We start from the raw sequence: 23,645 nt of genomic DNA, 5'->3' as shown, positions 1-23,645 counted from the left end.
GCCTTCCAAGTTTGCCGACTCTGATCATATTTAGACAAGGTCATAAAAGACAGAGTGAGGATAGTAACCAATGATCCTAAGAGTGGCATTTACCAGGTTTGAACAATTATACAGCATTAAGTGGGGAAGAGGACCATCAGTACACACAGGTTGGGAGTAGAGCCATTGGTGGTAGAGTAGAGGTTATGATTACAAAGGAATGAGGCCCAAGTGCACTAGACAGGGCCTAGAACAAAGGACAGAGTCATTATTAGAGGAGCTAAGAAAGGTGCTGTCTAAGCTACAATTAAGTTTTCTGATTGAGAGGCAAATAGAACCTGATAGAAGGGGCTTGATAATAATCTGGTGGGCTTTAGGCCTTGTAAATTCAGAGGCCCAGACCTATCTATCTCTTCACATGGGGTATATCCTATGGGAGGTGTGAACCTCCTAGGGGAAGGCACTCTGTTGACTTTCATTACTTGGCTGGCCTGGGAGGAGAGCTGGCCAGGTAAAGGCAGGTGGCATCTCTAACAAGAAATTTACAGTTCTGCCTGCAATGTTGCTGACCCTACTTGACCATCCCCTCAGCTGCAGTGGTCACTTAAAATGTATCACAAAGATACATTTTAATTTGTGGGACCTGAATCTGTGTATCATATGTTTTATACTTGTTGGTAGAAAGAAACTAAAAACATTTTAGATGGTTGTGCTTAAGTTTACATGCTAAACAAACTACACCATGTTAGATATTTAAGAGGTGTTTTCAAATACATGATTCTTAAAATTTATAGAAGGCATTGGACCTTCTGGTAAATGTTTTCTTAAGTTGTTATCTAATGGTTGAAACGGTTTGCTAAGTATTCATGTGATATTGCTATTGTCAGCAAGCGATCTAGGACTTGCTCCCTCATTTCTCTATTCTAAGCCCAACTTGTTCTTTCATTTCTCTATTCTCTTCAAGGTAGGAAACTAATTCTATTATGAAGGAATCTGTAGGATGCACAATTTAATCTTTAGACCTTATAAAAGAGATGGCTAACATTTTTCTGCAATAGCATAGCCAAAATAAGAACTCAAATAATAATCTCATAGCTAGATTCACTTCGCCATCAGCGAAGTATACAGTAAGTAGAAAAAACCTCCCTTTCAGACCAAAGGGAAAGAAAGTTTTAAAGTGAGAATATAATTTTCCTCATGGGCATTGTCTACCTTAGCAAAACTACTACAGAACATGCCTGTGACTATAGACTTGTAGTTCAGGCCACCGAAGATTAGAGATGGGAAACGGGCACTCCCTTGACTTGCATCCTCTGGTCTGCTTTAACACAAACCAGGAGGAAAAGAAAGCTCGGCATCAGAAGCAATGGGTGGCAGGCCTATTAATGGCTGATCTGTACAGTGATCTGCCCTCAAGGAGACCCAACAGGCCAGTCTACTGCAGTGGCTTTCAATGTGGTAAGCCTGGGCTTCAGCAGAAGTCAGCTTGTGAAGAGCCCTGGCAGCCCTGCCAAGAGTTGGATCACTGGAAATGGACCTGCCCTGGAGTCGAAGGATGCCCAGGTCAGAGCCACAGATCTTATTGGCTCTAAGCTGAAAAGCCCTTCACTCAGCCCAGAACAGCCTTTTTTAAAGTAACAACGTGAGGCTAGTGCTGTGGTGTAGGAACTTAAGTCTTTGCCTGTGGCGCTGGCATCCCATATGGGAGCGGGTTTGAGTCTCAGCTGCTCCTCTTCCCATCCAGCTCTCTGCTATGGCCTGGGAAAGCAGTAGAAGATGGCCCAAGTGCTTGGGCCCTGCACCCGGAAGAAGCTCCTGGCTTCAGTCCAGCTCCAGCCATTGCAGCCATTTGGGGAGTGAACCAGTGGATGGAAGACAGACGGCTCTCTCTCTCTCTCTCTCTCTCTCTCTCTCTCTTTCCTTGTAACTCTACTTCTTAAATAAATAAGTAAACTTTAAAAAAAATACTAACAACGCAGAGTACAGGTGAGGACACAGAGCTACTGGAACTCTGGGACATCACAGCTGGATGTGCAAAGTGGTTCAATCCCTTTGCACAGCAGTCCGGCTGTTTCTTTCCAGGGGATAGAGGGAAGTATTACATAAACTTTAGCACATTTACCCCTTGAAATTATATGCAGGTTTTTTAAGTGGCTAAATACAAATGCTAAACTGAAATATAAAAATATACTGATGATACTCAATATAAAAGAGCTTGTTCTATGGTAATATTCAAATAAAAATACAGCTCAAGTTGGATAAAACAAGAAAAATTGTTTATTTAATAATAATTTAATGATGATCGCTATTGTTCGTGAATCCTGAATTTTTATACACCATCCCAACTATGTCTGACTCAAATGGATTCAACATTACAGCAATGCTTCCCAACGCCTTCTAACTTTTTCAAAAGCAACTTTATTAACGGGTGATCCATATAGCAGCCAGTTCAGCCACTTAAGGTGGGTAATCCAATGCTTCTGAGCGTGTTTACAGACATTTGCAATTATCGCCACAGTGGCTCTAAAGAAAACACGGTTCTGCTTTCTGGTCCTGCAGCTGTCTCCACCCTGGACACGTCCGATGAAGGGAAGTGTAGAACACGTGTTCTTTCCTGGCTGACTTCTCTCCTGATGGCTTCAAAGTGCTCCGTTTTAAAGCACATGTCGGCGTTCACTCCTACACAGTCATGGCGCAGTGTATTATATGCATGCGCCATTTTATTTATCTGTCAGTTATGGCATTTGGATTCCTTCTATCCTGCATTTCTATGGGCAGAGCTACCTGAAACACTCATGTCTAACTTTGTATCTTTCCTTTTTTGAATGATAATTATTTTTCTCCATTTTAAAAATGTTTATGTTTATTAATATAAAGAGAACAAATTTCATGTATTTCAATAGATATAATTCTAAAAAGATAAGCATACTTCCCTCTTTCAATCCTCCTCCTTCCTTCCTTTTTTCCCTCTAATTTTTGTAATAACATACTTTACCCTGTAGTCACAGGCTGGTCCATTTTGAATTTCACTTATTTATCTGAGAAGCAGAGAGAGACAGGTAGAAGGAGAGCAAGCGAGATCCGGTGCACTGGTTTGCTCCTCAGACGTCTCCCACAGCCTCAGGCCAATTCAAGAAGGGAAGACAGTCCAGATCTCCCCATTGAGTGCCAGGAGCCCCGTTAGCTAGCTGTCTCCGTTGCCTCCCGGAGTCTGCCTAAGCAGGAAGGGAGTCAAGAACAGGACTCGGGCCTGGCGACGTGGGATGTGAGTATCTAAACTGCTGGGTCAGACACCCACTCCTCCGCTGTCTCAGAATAGGCTCTCACAACTACAACTCTGCTCCAAACGTTCCTCCACTTGCATCCTAACAATTTTTCATGTGTAAGTATTCTTCCCCATCATCTCAGAGTAGATTCCGCCTTCTCTTTTGATTTCTTCTTCAGGTCTCATTATTTATGGGTTTTCCACATATTTACGAGTTTGCCAGTGTTTTCCTTGGCTACTGGTAATTTCCAATTTCATTCCATTGTGACCCAAAGCACATTTTGTGTTCTTTCTACCCTTTTTGATCCATTGATATCGGTTGCATGACCTAGCATGTGGTCCACCTGGAAAATGTTTCTGAGAAGCTAAATTGTGTCTGCTACAGGCTGTGTATGGCTGGATCATATTTTTTAAAAGATTTTGTTTGTTTGAAAGGAAAAATGAAAGCTGGAAAGGAGAGACAGAGGTCAGTCTCCATCCACTAGTTTGCTTCCCAAATGACCACATCAGCCAGGGCTGGGCCAGGCCAAAGACAGGAGCCACGAGCGCCATCCACATCTCCCCCACACTTGGCAGGGACCCAAGTGCCTAAGCCATCATCTGCTGCCTCCCAGGTTCATCAGCAGGGAACTGGATCAGAAGCCGAGTGGCCAGGACTTGAACAAACTCTCTGAGACGGGAGGTGGGTGTCGTCTGTGCCACCGCACTCGCTCTTGGATCATATTGTTTAATACAGCCTGAACATTCCTGTCTTTCTGCATTATTTCGTCTAATTTTTACTGTAAGATAAATACAGATAAGAAAACTACACAAAAATGCATAGCTTTCATGAGTGGCCATAAAGCAAACACCCTTTTTGCATCCAAAGCAGGAAATAGCACTTTCCTCGGCTCCACGTGGCAGCCCAGTCCCTGTCCGTTGCTGGCCTCAAAGCTAACCACGGTCCTGACCTTTATAGCGATCAGTTCTTTGACTGAATGAAAGGTGGCTACAGGAACTCCGCTGAACCACTCCAATTTCTTTTAGCCCCAGTAAGTTTCTTAATGAAAGCAGTATATGGTTTGGTTCAAGTTGGTCTGAATGAAATGAGAATGGGAATGCGATTCAGCTTTGTTTAGAAGGTCTAGGAATTTGGCCGGCGCTGCGGCTCACTAGGCTAATCCTCCGCCTGCGGCACCGGCACACCGGGTTCTAGTCCCGGTTGGGGTGCTGGATTCTGTCCTGGTTGCCCCTCTTCCAGGCCAGCTCTCTGCTGTGGCACGGGAGGGCAGCGGAGGATGGCCCAGGTCCTTGGGCCCTGCACCGCATGGGAGACCAGGAGGAAGCACCTGGCTCCTGGCTTCGGATCCGCGCAGCGCACCGGCCATAGTGGCCATTTGGGGAGTGAACCAACGGAAAAGGAAGACCTTTCTCTCTCTGTCTCTCTCTCACTCTCTCTCTAACTCTGCCTGTCCAAAAAAAAAAAAAAATTGTCTAGGAATTCAAGAACCAGCGACTTGGGCATATTGCACAGTTGCAAAAGTTGAATGTCTTCTAGGTGCTAGAGCCTGCACAGTCTGAGACAGAGGGTAAAAAATAAGATTGGAAATAAGATTGGAACCAGAGCAAAATCAAAGAAAGCAGTCCACCAGAAACCACGGTAGAATGACAACCTTGAGAACGGGGTGTGTGGGTGGGAAACAGATGGGTCGCCCCTGCCTCCTACTGGTGTTCAGCTTCAGAAGCAGAGGTCAAAACAGCCGTCACTTAGCTGAGAACCAATGTGTGACCAGTGTGTGCCGGGAAGACAGGCGCCGTGACGGCACAATGCTGATTCCAGCACCACAACGCCATGTGACTCCTGGAATTAGAGAGCAGAGCGCAGTTTCCAAGAACGAGATTGCCAGGCAGCCTTTTAGAGCGCTCTGCACACAGGCAAACGGGGCCGAAGACCGCTTGTTCCCAAGAGCATCCCTCGGGGTCCCAAGGCACGCCGGCAGGAAGCAAGCTGCCAGTGGAGGAGAATCTTCCAGAATCCTGTAGCCATAGGAGAGAAGGCACACAGGGAGCCCCTCCATGGTCATGTGTGAAGTCCGCAGGTATGGAGAAGAAGGCTGGGCAGGAGGCCACGAGGCCACAGGAACCTGGGGGCACCATCCGTTACAGAGCAGCTAAGACCACAGCTAAGACCTGCAGCCTGCTCCCATGCCTACGGATGGTTGTTATCCGAGCCAGCCCAGACCAAGGCAGCAAGCCTGAGCCATCTCAGGCTGGGAGTGCTGAGACTGGGCTGCGCTGGGGTGGGGTGGAAGCTCCGGAGACCATCGCTGGAGGTGGGGAAAGCTGTGTGTGATGAGCTCTGATGAGCAAACAAGGACAAGCTTGAAATGTACAGGAAACACCCATGGCATCTGAGGGTGCTGACCCAGTGGGCGTCTCGGTGTATCCAGGTCACCGGGTAACCAGCACACTGCCCCAGGCCCCAAGCCCCAGGCCCGAGCCCCAGAGCTGCTATCAGAGATTGAACCTGGAGCATCAGACCACAGGAGCAGCCCTTCAGCAAGTGTTGAGAAGCCCACACCAGCTCGGCACAGTCAGCCTTGCCAGCAGCCCAGCTGTGCTAGCAAGCTACGTGTAGCCCAGCTCCGGGCTGGGAGGTACCGGGTATTGGGTAAGCAAAGCGAAGAGCAAGCATCCTTCCTCAAACGGATTCAAGATGGGAAAAACCATCCACTAAGAGCCACTTTGGAAACGTTAGGGGGCAGGTTTGACCACCCAGCTGGGTGTGGCTGGCATTTACTGGGCGGGGACCAGGGACAGTAGACTCCTGCTGTACACAGGGCAGATCAACACCATAATAACTCCTCCCAGGGTTGCCCTTCGTTTGGCACAGAGGCTGGGACACTGGTTGAGACACCCATATCCTGCATCAGACTTGAACTTGTGTCCTGGGTTCGAGTGCTGCCTCCACTTCCAATTCCAGCTTCCCACTAATGTGAACCCTGGGTGGTAGGAGGTGGTGGCTTCAATAGTTGAGTCCCTGACACCCACATGGGTGACCTGGATTGGGTTCCCAGCTCCTACCTTTGGTCTGTCCCCAGTCCCAGCTGTTGTGGTTGTTTGGGGAGTGAACCAGGGGATGAGAGCTCTGTCTCTCAAATAAATATAAATAAATTAAAAATAATTGTCTCACATCTTGTACAACTTTGCAGTGTCTTAACAGACCTCCATGTAGGCAGAATTATGTAGGTGTCTACTTAAACTTTGTGCCAAGTCCATGTTCACTTTTAAACCTAGGTCAAAAACACACTGCCTAGGGCTGGCACTGTGGTGTAGCAGGTAAAGCCGCCCCCTGCAGTGCCAGCATCCTATATGGGTGCTGGTTTGAGTCCCGGCTGCTCCACTTCCTATCCAGCTCTCTGCTATGGCCTAGGAAAGCAGTAGAAGATGGCCCAAGTCCTTGGTCCCCTGCACCCATGTGGGAGACCTGGAAGAAGCACCTGGCTCCTGGCCTCAGATCAGCACAGCTCTGGCCGTTGCTGCCAATTGATAGAAGATTGATTCTCTCTCTCTCTCTCCCTCTCCCTCTCCCTCTCCTTCTCTCTCTGTGTAACTCTTTCAAATAAATCTTTAAAAAGAAGAAGACACTGCCTGTTTATCCTTAACCATAAAGTCTCTGGTGTTTAGTTTCAGAATACATTGCATTTGCCCAGGAATGCTCAGAATCAAAGATGATGAAACGCTCTCTCATCCAAAACTCTCCCGAGGGGCGGGCACTCGGCCAGCTGCAGCCACATCAGAGCACCTGGGCTCCATACCCGACTCCTGACCCCAGCCTCCCGCTAACATACACCCGGGAGGAAGCAGCGCCGGCTCAGGTGATGGGGCTCTTGCCACCCATGCTGAAGACATTAATTGAGTTCAGTGAAGTAGGGGGTGGGCATCTACATCGCCTCCAGTCCTTTGACCTCTCTGCTCTGAGCACAGGGCCTAAATGAAAACGCGCGTGTTACTTTTGTTTAGGAAGCCTGGGGCACGTTCTAAGATCCCAAATGCAGGCTCTGGAGGTGCTTAAGATGTCCGGTGGCCAATGTCCTGTTGGGAAAGGATTCCCCGTGAGAACTGGCGCAGCCGAGACCACAGCCCCTGCAGACACAGAACGATGCCTGGGCAGCACCACTGCCCACATTAACAGGAAGCTGGGGCCAGGAGCCGCAGCCCAGGATCAAAACCAGGCACTCCGTTGGGGGGGGGGGGGGCTCCTAACGAGGTCCTAACTAGGATGCCAAAGCCCGCTCTGCCCTGCCCCCTTCTATATTAATTGGCCTCCCTGCAAGCAGGAAGCTCCTTGCAATCACCATCCTTATCTCTTGTCCTGAAAAACACAGGGAGAAGGACATAGCAAATATTTCTGAAGAATAAATGAGCAGACAAGTGTACTAGAGTTTACAACTAAGTGTGAAAATCCACGGCCAAAATGCCACTCGTGGCATCTTTCCTGTGTCTACGTCACCCCCTATAAGATCAGAAAAAAAATGTGACTTCAGGAAACGGGTTAAGAAGCTGCCAGGTGCCCTCTTGGTCACACTCTCTCTACAAGCGATTGAAGATGTGTTTCCTCCCGATGTTAATTATAGTAAATATTTCCACTCGCTCTCGCCCCTCATTATCTCGCGTGTGAGTCACTGTGTGGAAACAAGCCCGGCTGAAAGAAGCGCCTGCCGGTGGTTTCCAGGAGGGCGCTCCCGGCTGCACCTGTCAACAACAGAGCGGCCAGCAGAGGGCAGTGCAGACCCGCGCGCCGATTTTCGCCCTCCAGCTGTGGCCATCAAGGCTCTTGCTGATCCACGGGGTTCCAACCCCTGGGCCCCGCCCTGGGGGCGCTGCCCCGCCGGCCGGCTGCCTTTCAGACTCAACAGCGCCTGTGATGCAGATGAAAGACGGCTAAGGGCCCCTCCCCGGGGAGCCTGCCCAGCCCAGGAGGCCTCTGCACCCGGTGGGCTTCCTCCCGTGCTGCCTTGTGGGCCCTGGCCCAGCTGCGGGCCTGCGCGTCTCACACGCAGACCCCAGTGTGGTTCCAATGGGGGGCGGGGGGAGGTGGGGAGCTCCAGCCAGTCCTGGGGCCCAGTCAAAGCCGAGGGCGGGACAGCCTGAATCAGGTGTTTTGTTTGAGCGGGCCTCGAAGGCACAGAATGATAGAGACTCCATCCTCAAGCTTCCCTCCGTGTCTTGGTCCGGCCAGCACGAAGATTATTCCAGCAAAGTCGTTCTGAAGGCACTAGGCCTGTGGAGTGAGGGCGCCTCCACCATTGCGGGGGGACTGACCCCGGCATGAGGACAGGTCTCTGCGGGGGAACCCACTTGCCAAGGTTTTTACCTACCCTGGGGCCACTCCCAACCCATCCTGGGGCCAGGGGACACTAGGGAGGGAGCCCCCCTCCTCGGAGCCACCTTTTCACACCACGGCCTGTTCCTCAGCCCTGGAGCCATGGGGCCTGGGCTCTGATGGAAGAGGCCCCGTGGTCCCTGCAGGTGCTGGCGCCCGCCCCTGAAGCGGAGATAAATGACAACCACAAACTCCAAACTCGGCCCGCCCCCTTGCTGAGTCAGCATCAGGTGGGGTCCTGAAGCCCTGGGGAGCTGGCCAGGGCCCTGGGCTGTCGGAGGAGGAGTTGTCATGGTTCCTGCAAGCTCCGAGTTCTGCCTGCAGCAGGGGGTGGCTTGCAGCAGAGCCGCCTTCCGCCAGCTGCTGGTGTCTGGGGGACCGCTCCCTCCTGGGAACCCTTTTGTGGCTTCCCTGTCACCGCGCTCCCCTGGGTCTCCCATGGGTTCATGTGCTGATTTCTGTTGCAAACTGGCACCGTTGTCCCTTCCACAGCCTCCTGTCCACCACTGAGAAGCCCTGGCTGCTATGTCAGGATCTCCCTCCCCATAGGGAGGGGTGCATGTATGGGGCCAGAGGGCTGAGGGCAAGGCGGGGCCGTGGTTCTCCAGAGGTGGCCAGGGGAAGGGGCAGGTGCAGGAGCAGAAGCGGAAGGTCCCGACCACTCGCTGGACAGCCGCGTAGAACACAGTGCTCTGCGGTGGGCCACTGAGGGAGCCAGGGGCTGCTTCTTCCGGGCTGCCTGCTGGGCTGCTGCAGGCTGGACAGGTGCTGGCCCTGCCCAAAGCCCCTTGCCAATGGAGCGGGATTCCAGGTGAGCGCTGGGAAACCGCCCCCTTTTTGTGCTGAGAGGTGGGGTATCAAGAGCGGTTCCTAGGCTGGCGCCGTGGCTTAACAGGCTAATCCTCTGCCTTGCGGCGCCGGAACACCAGGTTCTAGTCCCGGTCGGGGCACCGGATTCTATCCCGGTTGCCCCTCTTCCAGGCCAGCTCTCTGCTATGGCCCGGGAAGGCAGTGGAGGATAGCCCAAGTGCTTGGACCCTGCACCCGCATGGGAGACCAGGAGAAGCACCTGGCTCCTGGCTTCTGATCAGCGCGATGCGCTGGCCGCAGCAGCCATTAGAGGGTGAACCAGCAGCAAAAAGGAAGACCTTTCTCTCTGTCTCTCTCTGTCTCACTATCCACTCTGCCTGTCAAAAAAAAAAAAAAAAAAAAAAAGAGCAGTTCCTTCTCCCTTCCCAGGGTACCCTAAGCCTCCCTCTTCCACGACTGGCATCCCTGACACTTGGAACATCAAGTATGGCCTCCCGGTGCCTGACCGACCCCTGCCTGCTAAAGTCCATGCACGCACCTACTCAGAAGTCCCCCAGATTTCCCTGTGTTTGCATTGAGGGGTGTTTGCCAGCCCGGTTGACCAGAAGTCCCTGTTTCTGGGATCCCTGACCCCAGCCCCACAGCCAGGGCAGTGGGGGTCGCGTGACCTGGCTTCTGGTCCTCCCCAGACCTTGTGTCTCGTCGTGGGGGAGAAGTTTTCCCAAAACAAAGAACAGGACCTTCTGGGGCAGCAGCGGCGGGCCCGGGGCAGAGGTGGCCATCACAAAGACTGTAGTGGCCCATTCCTGGGGTCCCCTGGTACCCCAGTAACGGCTGATCACACACAGTGGGGAAACAGTTCTGCTGCACCCCTGCTCTCAGAGTCCCTGCCGCGAGAAGTCTGTGGCTGGTGCGGTAACCATGGCAACGTGACAGCCCCAGTTCGCAGTCCTGTAAGCCGAGGAAGGTCCCCCCTGTGATGTCAGAACCACAGACCCGGGCCACACTCAGCGCTCGGTTTCCAGCCACTCCCCTGCTCCGGCCTCAGAAATGCTCTCACAGCTCTTGTGCTTCGGCAAACTTTGCAAAAGTAAGCTGTTTGCCCCCAGGGGGTCTCTCTCCACACTGGCTCCACCATCGCGCCTTCTCACCTGCCGGGTAGGACTGAACTGGCCATTGGCATTTGGGGGACCCCAGCGGGGCACTGCTAGAACCCACCCAGCTGGGTTTGTGGGTTAGTGACGAGTGGGTTGTGGCTTCTCATTGCACAGCTGGGATGCTGCTGTGCCGTAGAGGTTACCACTGTCCCTCCAGAAGTACTCGGACTGCACAGTGGAGGACCAGAGACCATAACTTGATACAAAAACATCCCACCGCACTGACCCTGATTGGAGAAGCATAGTGGCCCCAATATCGGCTCTATCCTATAGAATTAGTGTTGCCCTGAATTAGCTCCGGCCCCTCTGCCTGCCCTTTAGAAGGTGTGCCTGATCGTTAACAAACGGACACATTCACCGAAACTTGCCCCCGGTGCTTCTTGTCGAAGAACACCATCGCCCCACCATCCCAGCAGCGCAGCCTCGCAGGACGAGCCCACAACCATCAAGGAATATGTAGCTTAAAAGAAGGCAAAACCCATTGTGAGAAAGCAATGTAAATATTGTGGTGGTGTTCTGGTTTTTGTGACATTACTGATAGCTGTCAACTTTTCTTATTCGAAACAAATACCTAATTTTGAATTTTGAATTGTTTGATTCTGGTTTTTTTTTTTTTTTTTTTGGACAGGCAGAGTGGATAGTGAGAGAGAGAGAGACAGAGAGAAAGGTCTTCCTTTGCCGCTGGTTCACCCTCCAATGGCCACTGCGGCTGGCGCATCGTGCTGATCCAAAGCCAGGAGCCAGGTGCTTCTCCTGTTCTCCCATGCGGGTGCAGGGCCCAAGCATTTGGGCCATCCTCCACTGCCTTCCCGGGCCATAGCAGAGAGCTGGCCTGGAAGAGGGGCAACCGGGATAGAATCCAGCGCCCCGACCGGGACTAGAACCCGGTGTGCCAGCGCTGCAAGGCGGAGAATTAGCCTGTTAAGCCATGGCGCCGGCCTTGATTCTGTATTAAAGAGGATTTCCCAAATTATATGAGTTTTAGGCTCTGTTAAACCTGGAGCTGAGGTGGGTATTTAATACAATGGTTAAGACACCTCTTGGAACACCCAGATCCTAAACCGAAGTGCCCAGTTCAAATCCCAGCTCCTCTGCTTCCTACTAATTCCCTGGGAGGCAGTGGTGATGGCTCAAATATTTGTTCCCTGCCACGATGTGGGAGACCTGGATTGAGTTCCAGGCTCCTGGCTTCTGCCTGGCCCAGCCCTGGCTGTTGTGACCACTTTCAGATAGAAGATCCTTTTCTATCTCTCTCTCTACCTGCCTTCAAATAAAAGTGGAAATAAATTAATAAATACATATCTTTTTTTTTTTTTTTTTTGACAGGCAGAGTGGATAGTGAGAGAGACAGAGAGAAAGGTCTTCCTTTTTGCCGTTGGTTCACCCTCCAATGGCCGCTGCGGCCGGCGCATCTCGCTGATCCGAAGCCAGGAGCCAGGTACTTCTGGTCTCCAATGCGGGTGCAGGGCCCAAGGACTTGGGCCATCCTCCACTGCACTCCCGGGCCACAGCAGAGAGCTGGCCTGGAAGAGGGGCAACCGGGATAGAATCCGGCGCCCTGACCGGGACTAGAACCCGGTGTTCTGGCGCCGCAAGGCAGAGGATTAGCCTGTTAAGCCACGGCGCCGGCCAATAAATACATATCTTTAAAAAAAAAAAAGTCTAGATCTGCCTTGCTCAGTTTAAAAGTTTAAAAGGCTCTGCCAGCCTCTCCAGTGTGTGTGGCGCTCGGAACTGTCTGTGGTGCTGGACCTGAAGGGCGCTCGGCTCTCTCCATGGTACTCAGAGCACGACGAGCCCTGGCCTGGGCCAGCATACCGTGGTGGGTGATGACGTCAGGTTTGTCCACTGCAGTCGTGGTCGACAGCAGAGGAACAGAAGCTTTCCCAGTAGTGGGGGTTTACAGACAGAAGAGAGGAGCAGAGGACACTCCAGACGGCCCCCAGTGTAGGGGGACCCAACAGACAGGGCCACCTTGAGAATAACTCAAGGGGAACACTGGCCACTGAGCCATGGCTGAGTGTGGATGGGGGCAGAGAGGAGGAGGGCCCTGCAGGAGGGAACCCCTAGGCGGGAGTGGGAGCTGTTTGTGAGGGGTGGCCCTGACACAGCCCTGAGGGCCAGAACAGGCACCCTTCCCACTGTGGTGGCAGAAGATGGGCTGATGAAAGTTGAGGTCACCTTTCTCTGAAGGGAGGAGAGAACTTCCACTTTGACTATGACCTTATCTAAATAAGATCGGAGTTGGCGAACTCAAAAGGCTTCCATAGCCTTGGCAACTCATGACAAGAGCCTAGGGTGATTACTGATGCCATAAACAAGAGTGTCACTTGTTAAGTCAACAACAGGAGTCACTGTGCACTTACTCCCCATGTAGGATCTCTGTCCTTAATGTGTTGTACTATGTGAATTAATGGTATAACTAGTACTCAAACAGTACTTTACACTTTGTGTTTCGGTGTGGGTGCAAACTGTTGAAATCTTTACTTAATATATACTAAATTGATCCTCTGTATATAAAGATAATTGAAAATGAGTCTTGATATGAATGGAATGGGAGAGGGAGTGGGAGATGGGAGGGTTGCGGGTGGGAGGGAAGCTATGGGGTGAAAAAGCCACTGTAATCCAAAAGCTGTACTTTGGAAATTTATATTTATTAAATAAAAGTTAAAAAAAAAGTTGAGGTCACTCCCAGTTCCCTGTGTGCTTTAGAGGCTACACACCGGATAGATTCATAGGCACCTCCTGGGGTCCATGAGTATGAATGACTCTCAGAACCATGGCTAGTTTTGGGGTGTGCCTTGAAGTAGGCACTCAGTTCCTTTGAAAGCTGGGGTACTTTGGGCATTAAGAAGAGGTCAGCACCAGCCCACTGGAATGAGTTCAAGGACAGGGACACTGTGGTGGGAGCTGACAAGAAGACCTCAGGAGCCAGCAAGCTTCCATGAGAAAAATGGGAAAGGCTTTGAGTGGATCATACCAGGGTTAGAGTGGGGCGGTCTTTGGATCAGGTTGATAATTCTTTTAACAATGCAAATGCATTGGTGGTGTGAAAGGGACGTCCCCTCATGTCCTAACTCCATCAGCAACCCCCACCTCTTCCAAACCAACAATCTAAGTAGAATAAACAGCCAGCTCAGCCATAGACACCTCAAACCTGGTTGTCCTTTGTTGTGTGGCGAGCTGTATCTCCCCAAAGATATACTGCAGGCCTAAATCCGGGTATCTGCGAATGAGTATAATTTGAGCACAGGATCTTTGCAGATGTAATTAGTTGAGGTCATATTAGATTAGGGTGGATCCTAAATTCAATATGGCTGGTATCTTTATAGGGGACACAGAGAGGGAGAGGCCCGTGTGACGACAGAGGGAAATGTTGGGGTGATAAATCCACAAGCCAGGAAACACCAAGAACTGCCAGCGATGCTAGAGGCGAGGAGAAAAGCCCAGAGCTGGCACTGCCCTGGACCCTGCAGAGTAAAGCACCCTGGGAACACGCCGGTGTCACACTTGTAGTCTCTGTGTTTTCAGCCATCCAGCTTGTGCTGACTTGTCACGGCAGTGTCTGTGCACGTGCCCTGGGGGCGCCCTCCACCTGCTGCTCCTCACTTCGTGTTTGCAGGGATGCACCAGTGATGCTGCAGCAGGGCAGGGAGTCTCAGAAGGTTCAGGGGCTTCAAAGTCTGCGTCCCAGGCCTTCCCTGCCTGCCCTCTCCATACATAACCCATCCCAGCACCATTGACTTTGCTTTATTTTCGTCATGACACCTACCTCAATCCCTCTTCTCCTCTGTTTCTCCCTTTCTTGTGTGACTCTCCCCAGTAGACTACAGACTCCTGAGAGTTGAGACCCCTTCTGAGACACTCACCAGTGCCCAAGAGCCGTCCTTGGCATACCATAGGCACTTGGGAAGTATTGGCTAAACACAAGGTAGATACTGGATAAATAAAGGGAAGCCAAACACCCTATTGCCAACATATCACTTCCGTTCCTCTTATTCTTCTTTATGGAAATTCAGCAATGAAGTGTTTCAGGAGCCAAGAAAAATGATCTCTACGTGAGTGCCTACAGAACCCCATCTTAAAAGTTGCTTCTGGACTCAAAACAACACCGTCTGCTAGGCACAGCCTCTCTGACCTCGAATGAGTGTCTGGAAGAGCTCTCGGTGCCTGAGTTTCACACACTGAATTCATAATCTCAGGTGAGGGAGCCAGGGCAATGTTCCCAACAGAACAACTGCATGGGCTGTCCACAAGGGGGCAGTCTAGCAAAGTTGGGAGGCTCATCTACACTGAGTTCACTTGAGAGTAACTTTGGGCAGCATTCAAAAGGCCCTCTCCATCCTCTACCCAACAAGAAGCTACACACGACTCTGGGAATCCCCCTAATCAGAAAGATTCATTAAGGTGGGGCCCAGAAGCACTCGGGAATTGCAGCCACAAGGGAGAGCTCAAAGGATGGAGAGCACTAGAAGTTACGCAGACGTACCCTTGCCTCAAAACTAGACTGGGGATCACTGGGTGGGGGTGAGCAGTTTCCCCTGTCCCGATCAGGGTTCTCCTCAGAGTTGTGTGGTCCAGGTTGGGGACTGTATCTCCCAGGTTGCTCCTAATATAGTAAAACGGGGCACCCAGTCACTCACCCCAGCTCTGGTTTTCTACAGACATGGGATGAGCCCAGTGACCACTGCAAAACTGCCCAAACACTTGGGGGTTTGAGGGGCTGTCATTGTGGTATAGCGGGTCGGGTTGCAGCATGTGCACAGGCATCCCATATGGTTGTCAGTTGGTATCCCAGCTTCTCCACTTCCAATCCAGCTCCTTGTTCATGTGCCTGGGAAAGCCATGGGAAATGGCCCAAATTCTTGGGCCCCTATACCCACTTGGGAGACCTGGAAGGAATTTCAGGCTCCTGGCTTTGGCCTGGCCCAACCCTGACTGTTGTAGCCATTTGGGAAGTAAGTCAGCTAATGGAAAATCTCTCTCTCTCTCTCTCTCTCTCTCTCTCTCTCTCTCTCTCTCTGCCTTTCAAATACATAAGTCTTTAAACAAATATATGGGGTTTTGAGATTATGATACAAACCACCATTTTCCCAAAGACCCAGTCTCTCCCAATTTCATGAAGGGTATATTACACTGTGTGTCTTGCGGTGAGATTGGGCCATATGACTAAAGTTGGCCAATGAGATACAAGCAGAAAGAAGGCTTCTTTTTTCTAAGTTGACACCTTCTTGGATTAGGAAACCTTTTTTATTTGAAAAGCAAAGATATAGAGAGATAGCACTTCTATCAGCTGGGCCCACAAATGCCCCCAATAGTCAAGGCTGATCCAAGCCAAAGCCAGGAGCCTGGAGTTCATTCCGAAGCCCTCACACAGGTGGCAGGGACCCAAGTATTAGGACCATCATCTGCGGCCTCCCAAGGTGTGCACTGACAGAAACACGGATCAGAAGCAGGGCTGAGATTCAAGCCGAAGGATTCCAGGATGGGATATGGGCATCTTCACCACTGTGCCAAACATACACCCCGTGGAAAGCTTCTTAAAAGAAGACTAAAGGACGGGGAGAGATTTCTTGCCTTCTCCCACTTTCCCCTGAGTCTGGTGACATCCAGAGCTCCAGGACTCCGTCTTGGTCCACAAGGTGACCTTAGGACTGGAATTCACATGCCAAGGAGGGAGGAACAGAAAGATAGAACTTGGCTCCCCAGACAGACTGTGAGGCCACAGCACCAGATCTGGGCTGTCTGCCTCTGGACTTATTCGATATGAGAGGAATAAACTATTGCCTTCTTAGAGCCAATCTTTATTGGGGGATTTCTGTGGGAGCCCACTGAGCTCAACCCTACTTGATTCAAATCACAGCTCAAGGATTCAGAGACTCAGGATGCCTCTGATTCTTGGATCTGGGTCTTGGACCATCCCTGTTGGCTCAAGAAAGTCAGAGCTGGCTGCCTTGACTGAGCTAAATGAACTTCCACATGTTGATGTCCTCCTGGGCCTTTTTGCCTTCAATTCTAAGACACACTGGCCAGGGAGGAAAGTGAACGTCCCTGCTGCTCATGTTTTGCTGCGTTGCTGCCTCCTGGGAAGTGAATCAGGTCCAAGGTTCTCCAATGAGGGGCTACAAGGTGCAGCCATGTCCTCCACCAGGCCCTGTACAGCAGTGGTTGCAGTATCACCTCCAGAGCAGCAGCACCTGGGAACTATTTGGAGCTGCAAACTGTGGAGCCTATCTCCAATCTTCTGGGTCCAAAATGCAACAGGTGGGCCCAACACACTGTGTTTTAACAACCCCTCCACCCCTCCAGTGGTTCTGAAAACAACTGGGTTCTGAAGCAGAACAGAACATCCTCATGGGGAATAACCAGGGTTCAAGTCCCAAGAGGGGCTTGGGAGAAAAGAGGGCTGAACTAATCCATCGGTGGAGGAGTGGACACAGGAAACAGGATGTAGGGGCCAACATTGTTAAGCAACAGGTTAAGCACCACTTGCAATGCCGACATCTCATATCAGAGTACAGGTTGGAGTATTGGCTATTCCGCTTCCAGTCCAGGTTCCAGCTAATGTGCATGGGGGGACAGCAGAGAATGGTCCAAGTGCTTGAGTCCCTGTCAACCATATGGGAACACCAGGATGGAGTTTCAGGCTCCTGATGTTGGCCAGACCCAGACCTAGCCATTGTGGCCATTTGGGAAGTGAAGCAGTGGAGACAAGGTCAACCTCTCTCTCCCTTTCTAATCAGTAAATTGATCTTAAAAAAAAAAAAAAACAGGATGTAACTCACATGGACTAAGTAGTTTGATGACCTTCAGGGTTGCCAAGAAATCCAAGCTTAATGAAGAATTCCAGCCTTTCAACTTCCTCTTGGCTCTTTCCATTTGCTTCTTGAATGTGGCCTCTTTCTGTGAGTGAACCTGACGGCACCTCTTCAGCAAGGACACATCAGTGAGAACACGCTGGGGAAAGGAGGGCTACTGGGAATTGGCCAGAACTGAGAGCTCTGAATATTCAGTATTAGGGATAGGACTCTGGCAGCTACAGATGCACCTGGGCTACCTGCAATGAAGTGCCCCCTGCAGGCTAGGTTTGGGGATATCTGGTGGCCACCCCATAGTAAGGTAAGCTGCTTCCATTTCCAGCAACCCAACTTCCAAATGACTTTGATTCTACTCAAGTTGCATAATCCTTGTAGACCCGTTGGAGGCCAAGACTCCTTTAAGTCCACCCTAAGTTCATTCAGGCCCATTCCTCTCCTTTGGAATCTAAAGACCCCAGGGCTTTGTAGAGCCCATGACCCTGGAGTTATCAGATTTTGGAGAAGTCTCCTGTATGTCATTCTCTCCTCCATGCCCTGCACTTCCACCAGGATACAGCCACCAGGAAAAATAATAAGACATTTATTGAGTCATCTACAGCAGTTGGACATCCTTAAAATCCCAGACAGGGTTGTGAGCACAGCATTAATGGCAGTAGCGGTAGCAGTGAGATCTGTGGGCTTAGCTTTACTGTGGGAGTTGCAATCCAGGCTGGCCCAGCTACAATGAGTCAGCCTGGGTCCACGTCTGGGATGCCAGGGGCTGCTCCACTCCAGCCCTGACAGGCACAAAGCTACAGAAGACAGACACAGACAAGACAGACATGGCCAAGGGCAGACACATCCCAGGACCTTGAGTTCAGGGAAGGAGAAGGAATGGGCACGCAGTCCATTTGAGGAATGTACCAAATCCTCAAAGGCTTTCCAGGCAGCTGACATCATTCACACGGAAGTCTCCCCATCCTAATTCCCAGGTCAAGGTGAATCAGCTCATGACCATGGAGCTAGAATTGTGTGTCTGTGAGAGCCCATTGGCCTCTCCCTTACCCTCAATGCTGGTGGTTTTACAAATTGAGTAAAGGTTAACCCAGGAGGGCTCCAAGCACTAGACAAACAGCAAGAAATCCCTTCGTCCCTGTAAGGAGCCAGTACCCAGAGTCCTTTCATGCACAAGGGCACCTCACGCCAACCCTGTCCCTGGCCTGGGGAACAGACAGTGCACATTTCTCAGATTAGGAGGCAGAGGCCCGCAGAGGGTCAGCCTCACACTGCAGAGCACGTGGGGAGAAGTCTCCCTATGCCAGGCTGGCTGTATTGCTTCTCCTCCAGCATGGTTTCCTGAACAACGCTGTGTAGCCAAGCACTCCACCTGTGCAAGGTTAAATGTTGGTTGTGTGACTACTCTGTCACGTTCTGGCTTGAGTACAAGGTTGTGCACCCACGGGCTGGGCCATTTCCTCGGTAAGATGATCAGGAAGCCATGTCGGATCCCATGTTGGATCCCAACATGGCGGCAAGCACCTGTGCCAGGACAACCTGTGTCTCCTCACCAGCCTTGGAGGGGAGGCCTGACCTGCAGGGCTCCAGGCTTCCTCCCAGCTCTGGGATGTTGCATCTCCCGCAAAAACATACAGGAAAGAGTCAAGGTCAAATAGCAGCCCACTGGCAAAGCGGGGAGAAGTCCAATTCACCTGCTCCCTGCTCAAGACTCCTCCAGCTTCCACAGTCTCTGGGCTCAAGCAAGACTTGATGATAACCACGTCCTTCCTATTTTCACCTTGAAGGGACTCTGAAGGGGCCAGGACCCTCAGAGAATTAAAGAGACCTTCTTTGAGTTGCCTTTCCCAGGAAGACAAGAGTGTCAGCTCAAGAAGACGAGTCCTTGTGGGTGATGCCGGACGCAGGTGTAGCCTGGCTAAAGCTCCCTGGCCTGGTTCCCCAGAGGATGGGGGTTAGAGAAGAGCTGGAATCATCGGAGACCACTGGACATGTCAAGGAGGCCCACAGAGCTGCCCACAGAGACAGGATGGGGCCTGGCCTCAAGCATGGTGGAGTCATGAGACCCACCGTGCTGGGGACCACAGAAAGCCAGTGAGCCACCCAAATGCCAGCCTCTGTGCCCCTCCCAGGCTCCATGCCAGTGTGAGCTTGGAGCCCATCTTCCCAGGATGGAGGTCCTTCTCCTGACACTGCCTGCCTGTCTATCACGGGAGCATCGCAACAGAGGATGAGAACTTGGCTCATCCCAGAGACAACTCAGCCTCTCAAGGGCGATTTCCATTGTTCTGGACTGCAGAGCATAGGAACCCCTTCCCAGGAGTGAGTCCCATGGGCCTGAAGGCTGGCACCTCCATTCTGCCCCAGCCCAGGGCCCCCCACGTCCCTCAAGTCCTCCTCACAAGGCAGGATTTCAGATCCTTTCCCGGTCCAGCACACACCACCATTCTCACCTGGGGCCCTTTCCAAACAGATTGGTGTATAGATGGAGGATGCCAGAGATGCAGTGGGCTATCACACACCACCCAGTCTTGCTGCCCATCTTACAGACTGGAAAACAGAGTCAGAGATGGAGGGTTTTACCCAGACCTCATGCTGCCCCCTACACACAATTTCCTGTTTACCTGAAGGTTGGAACTTTCTGGGACATTCAAAATACATCAGGTACAAACTCTGGTCACAAGACTAGCAAAAATTCAGTTGGATAGAAAACAAACAAAACCCCACAGGCGCCAGGACCATCAGAGGACGTGCCCCCAGGGCTCAGGAAGCAGGGCAGCCATTTTTTGCTGTTTTGTGATGGTGTAGCTACAAAGTCAAGTTTGCTTCTTCCGCAGTGAGGCAGGCCTGCTGATGGGGTGATGGCAGATGAATGGTCCATACCTGGGAGACTCTCCTTGGATGTGGAGGTGGCCAGCGGCCACCCAGTCAGCATACAGGCCTGTGTCTGTGCACCATGCTAAGGCACCTGTTCAATGCCCATGGCCTGATCCTTCCCTCCAGTCCACCATGGTGTCCAGAGGAAACAGAAGCTCCTACTAAGAAAGGGAAAACGAACAGCATCCCACTCCCCAACACATACAGAGACATACCCACACACCAGAACCTTAGCCAACACACACACAACAACGATGCGTGCCCTTTTATCTGCCTTGGCTTTGAATTAGCAAATTCATGAAGTACCGAACTCAGAGAAGCTTTAGAAGGTGCCTCATCTCTCAAGGGGGGAAACTGAGGCCCAGAGCAGGGAGCACAGTGTCCACAGTCCCAGCAAACTGAGTCCACCTGGGCAGACTCTAGGTCTCTGAATCCTGGACCTCTCTAAGCAGCCCAGCCCCCACAGGAGCGTCCCAAGCACAACGACACCTGCCTGGGTGACACACGTGGCTCCCAGGGCAGCGGGAAGGGACCGTGCGGTCAGGTGCAGTGATGCGAGGGCACTGTCGGAGCCACTGAATGTGCCCAAGACAGGGCAAGTAGTTCCTCTCTTCCTCTGGCTCTGCCAGAGCCCCAAGAATTTATTTCACTGGCCCAGGACTCAGGGTTTTTCATTAAATCACAGCAAGTCCCCCAGGTCCCTTCTTCGTAGAGTCGAGCCAAGCAGCACCCCCTCCACGCAGACTCCTGAGCATTCTCGAACATGACCATGAAACAAATACACAAACACAGGCACAGGAGCAACATGGAGAGCTGACACGGAATGAACTGGGCCCTCCAGGGGCCACGGCGGACCAGCATGTTCTTCCACCTTTCCGGAACCTGCTCCCGCCCTCCTGCTACAAATCCCTAGGCTGTGGCTGGGGCGCGGCCATGGGTGCTGGGGAGCAGTGGTCCCACCCAAAGCCCCCCGCCATCAGCAGCTTCTGCTAATGGGCATGGGGGTGTAGCATTTCCTTCCTCCGGACTCCCTGCTGGCCCTCAATGAGTCCATGTCAAGGGCACTCAGAGGAAAGTCTGCAGAGGTTTAGGGAGAGCTCGGTAGCTGAGTCCAGGCCCAAGGAGCTGGTGCCTGGGGTTCCTCATCATTCACAGGAGTGCGGGGTTGGGGGGATCCTGGGCTCCGGACTTGGGTCCCTGGAGGTGTAAGGTGCTTCAGGATTCGCTGACGTCACAGATCACAGGAAGGCGGCTGGTTCGTCTTAGTCATGGCTTTGACATAAGGGGCAATTGGGGAGGGGGCAGCTGGTGGACGTGGTTGGGGATAGCTTCTCTGGGGACAGGAAGGGCAGGAGGTGACCACACGACCCCTGCCCAACTGGGTCCGGGGTGCAGTTATGGAGGGGGCCAGTCTTTGTGCGCGGGGCTCCCACTTTTACTCGGTCTCCTTCCCATTCAGTCACACTTCTGGCTCTCGGCTTGTCTTGGATCAAGTGAAAAGCACCAGAACGTCCCCTGGCCCTCGCCCACACCCCCAACAAGTGTCCCACAGAAACAGCCTGGAACTGTCCTCCTGCCCCAGTGTCCACGAGTTGGGCCCCTGGACACTGAGCTGCCGAGTGAGCAAGAGGAAACCTTGGACCACAGAGCAGGATGCTCTGGGCACCCCAGAAGAGCCCCAGGGATGGGGTCTGGGCCCGAGAGGCTCCCGCATCCAAAGTCCCTTCAGCCTCGGCTCACCAGGCCTCGCATCCGGGGTCAAGGCCGTCCCCGAGGCTGGCCAAGAGACAGTGGGGCAGGGAGGGGACACCTTTCCAAATTCAAGGACTATTTACATGTCTGGGGTCTCAGCCCAGGGGACATGATGGGTGGGGCTAGTACCAAAATGGGAGGGGCAACTCCAGTCTGTGCCCTGCCTCCTTCTCCCCTCCTTGGGCCCCAGCTTCCAGCCCAGGGCCTGCCCAAGGGGAGGGAAGAGGCGCGAACATGCGTGGGCCCCGCCTGCCCGCAGCCCCAGCCTGTGTGCGAGGAGAGGAAGAGGGGAGGGCAGCTCAAGTGGCCAGGTTGTCAGCCGGGAGGCCGGACATGCGAAGCTGGGAGCTGCTCTTGCTCAGGATGGAGAGTTGGGTGCCCCCGTTCACACCGCTGCTGGCCAAGGACGGGTGCCGGTGCTTGAAATCCACAGCGAAGTAACGGTTCACCTTCCAGCTGCGCCACTTCCGTTTGATCTCCGCCTGCACCTGCGTGGAGCAAACCCAGGCAGTCACTTCCAGGCAGACACCTCCCCCACTGCCTGGCCCTGCCTTGGCCTGGGCCTGTCCCGAGCTGTCCAGCACCTGGCCCGCCACCCAACTGCAGCCTGCAGCTGTCAGGGTCACCTGGGGCCTCTGCCAGCCATAGACGGACAGCCCTGGACTGACCAGCCCACCTCTGTCCCTGTCACTGTGTGAGCAGGGCCCCCCAGTGGCTTCCTGCTGCCTGCAGCCAGGCAGGGGTCAGCCCCCCTAGGCTCTCAGGGACTCTCTGGCAAGCAGCCCCTCGGGGCAGATGCCCAGGGCAACGATGCGCATGCTCCACTGCACATGACAATCACTAGGGGGCTTCCCACTCTACCCACTCCCAGCCCCTTCCCCAGAACAATGACAGCCAGGGTGACAGCCAGGCAGCTCAGTTACTCAGGTGATGACGAGACTTCCGGGCAAACACATCCCCACGAGCTCTGGGCACGGCCAGTGGGGGCCTCCACCTGCCCCTCAACAAACACCTTCAGCAGAGCTGTACAACTGGACACAGCACCCACACCCGCCCTCTCCAGTCTACCTTCTGCTTCCTCTGAGACCCCTGGCAAGCTGCACGTACTCCCCCTTCCTGGCTCTCACAGCCACTGCCTGCAGGGCCCTCTCAGCCTCTCCTGGGGGGGGGGGGTCCTAATCTGCCCCTTCAATAGCTTGTCTTGGTGCCCACTGAGCTCAATCTCATTTCTGAGGTGCAGAAAAGGGGAGGAGCCTGCTTCGATTCCAGTTACGCAGCAATGACCCCCCCACCACTGGTGTAGACCACCTTTAACCCCCTCCCACCCATCCGGCCCTGAGCCCTGCTCCAGCGCCCCGGCTCCGGATTCTGCTCAAAGGCGCCAGCCCAAGGACCAGAAGGGGTGAGGTGGATAGCTCTGGAAATGGAGAATTCCTGGGTTTCCCGTCTCTCCCCGGGGTGCTTCCAAGTGCCCACACTAGCAGAGGACATGCTTGGGCCAGGCTGGCCTGCTGGGGGAAGCACTGAGTGTAGGGCAGCCCTGGCTCAGCAGCTCAGGACCTGTGCTCCCCTGGTGCGTCACGGGGAGAGCAGGATCCCGGGGCAACTGTGCTGTGCAGAGCCGACAC

At 52.7% G+C, this 23,645-nt stretch overlaps 1 protein-coding gene across 7 annotated transcripts in view; it reads right to left on the bottom strand.

The window, feature by feature from the left end:
• Positions 1 to 17,975: 17,975 nt before the first annotated feature.
• The window catches only part of ADCYAP1R1 (ADCYAP receptor type I), a 42,401-nt gene continuing 36,731 nt past the window's right edge, over positions 17,976 to 23,645 (bottom strand). For all 7 annotated transcript variants that reach the window (XM_062178871.1, XM_062178872.1, XM_062178867.1 and 4 more), the window contains one exon: positions 17,976 to 22,505. In XM_062178871.1, the coding sequence (XP_062034855.1) occupies positions 22,317 to 22,505 (189 nt within the window). In that variant the 3' untranslated portion in view covers positions 17,976 to 22,316. The remainder of the gene's footprint in view (positions 22,506 to 23,645) is intronic.

The sequence above is a fragment of the Lepus europaeus genome, chromosome 20 (assembly GCF_033115175.1).
Source record: "Lepus europaeus isolate LE1 chromosome 20, mLepTim1.pri, whole genome shotgun sequence".
In the NCBI taxonomy this organism is placed as follows: domain Eukaryota; kingdom Metazoa; phylum Chordata; class Mammalia; order Lagomorpha; family Leporidae; genus Lepus; species Lepus europaeus.
Note: the sequence above shows the minus strand (reverse complement) of the source record. Positions and strands in the feature narration are given on the sequence as shown.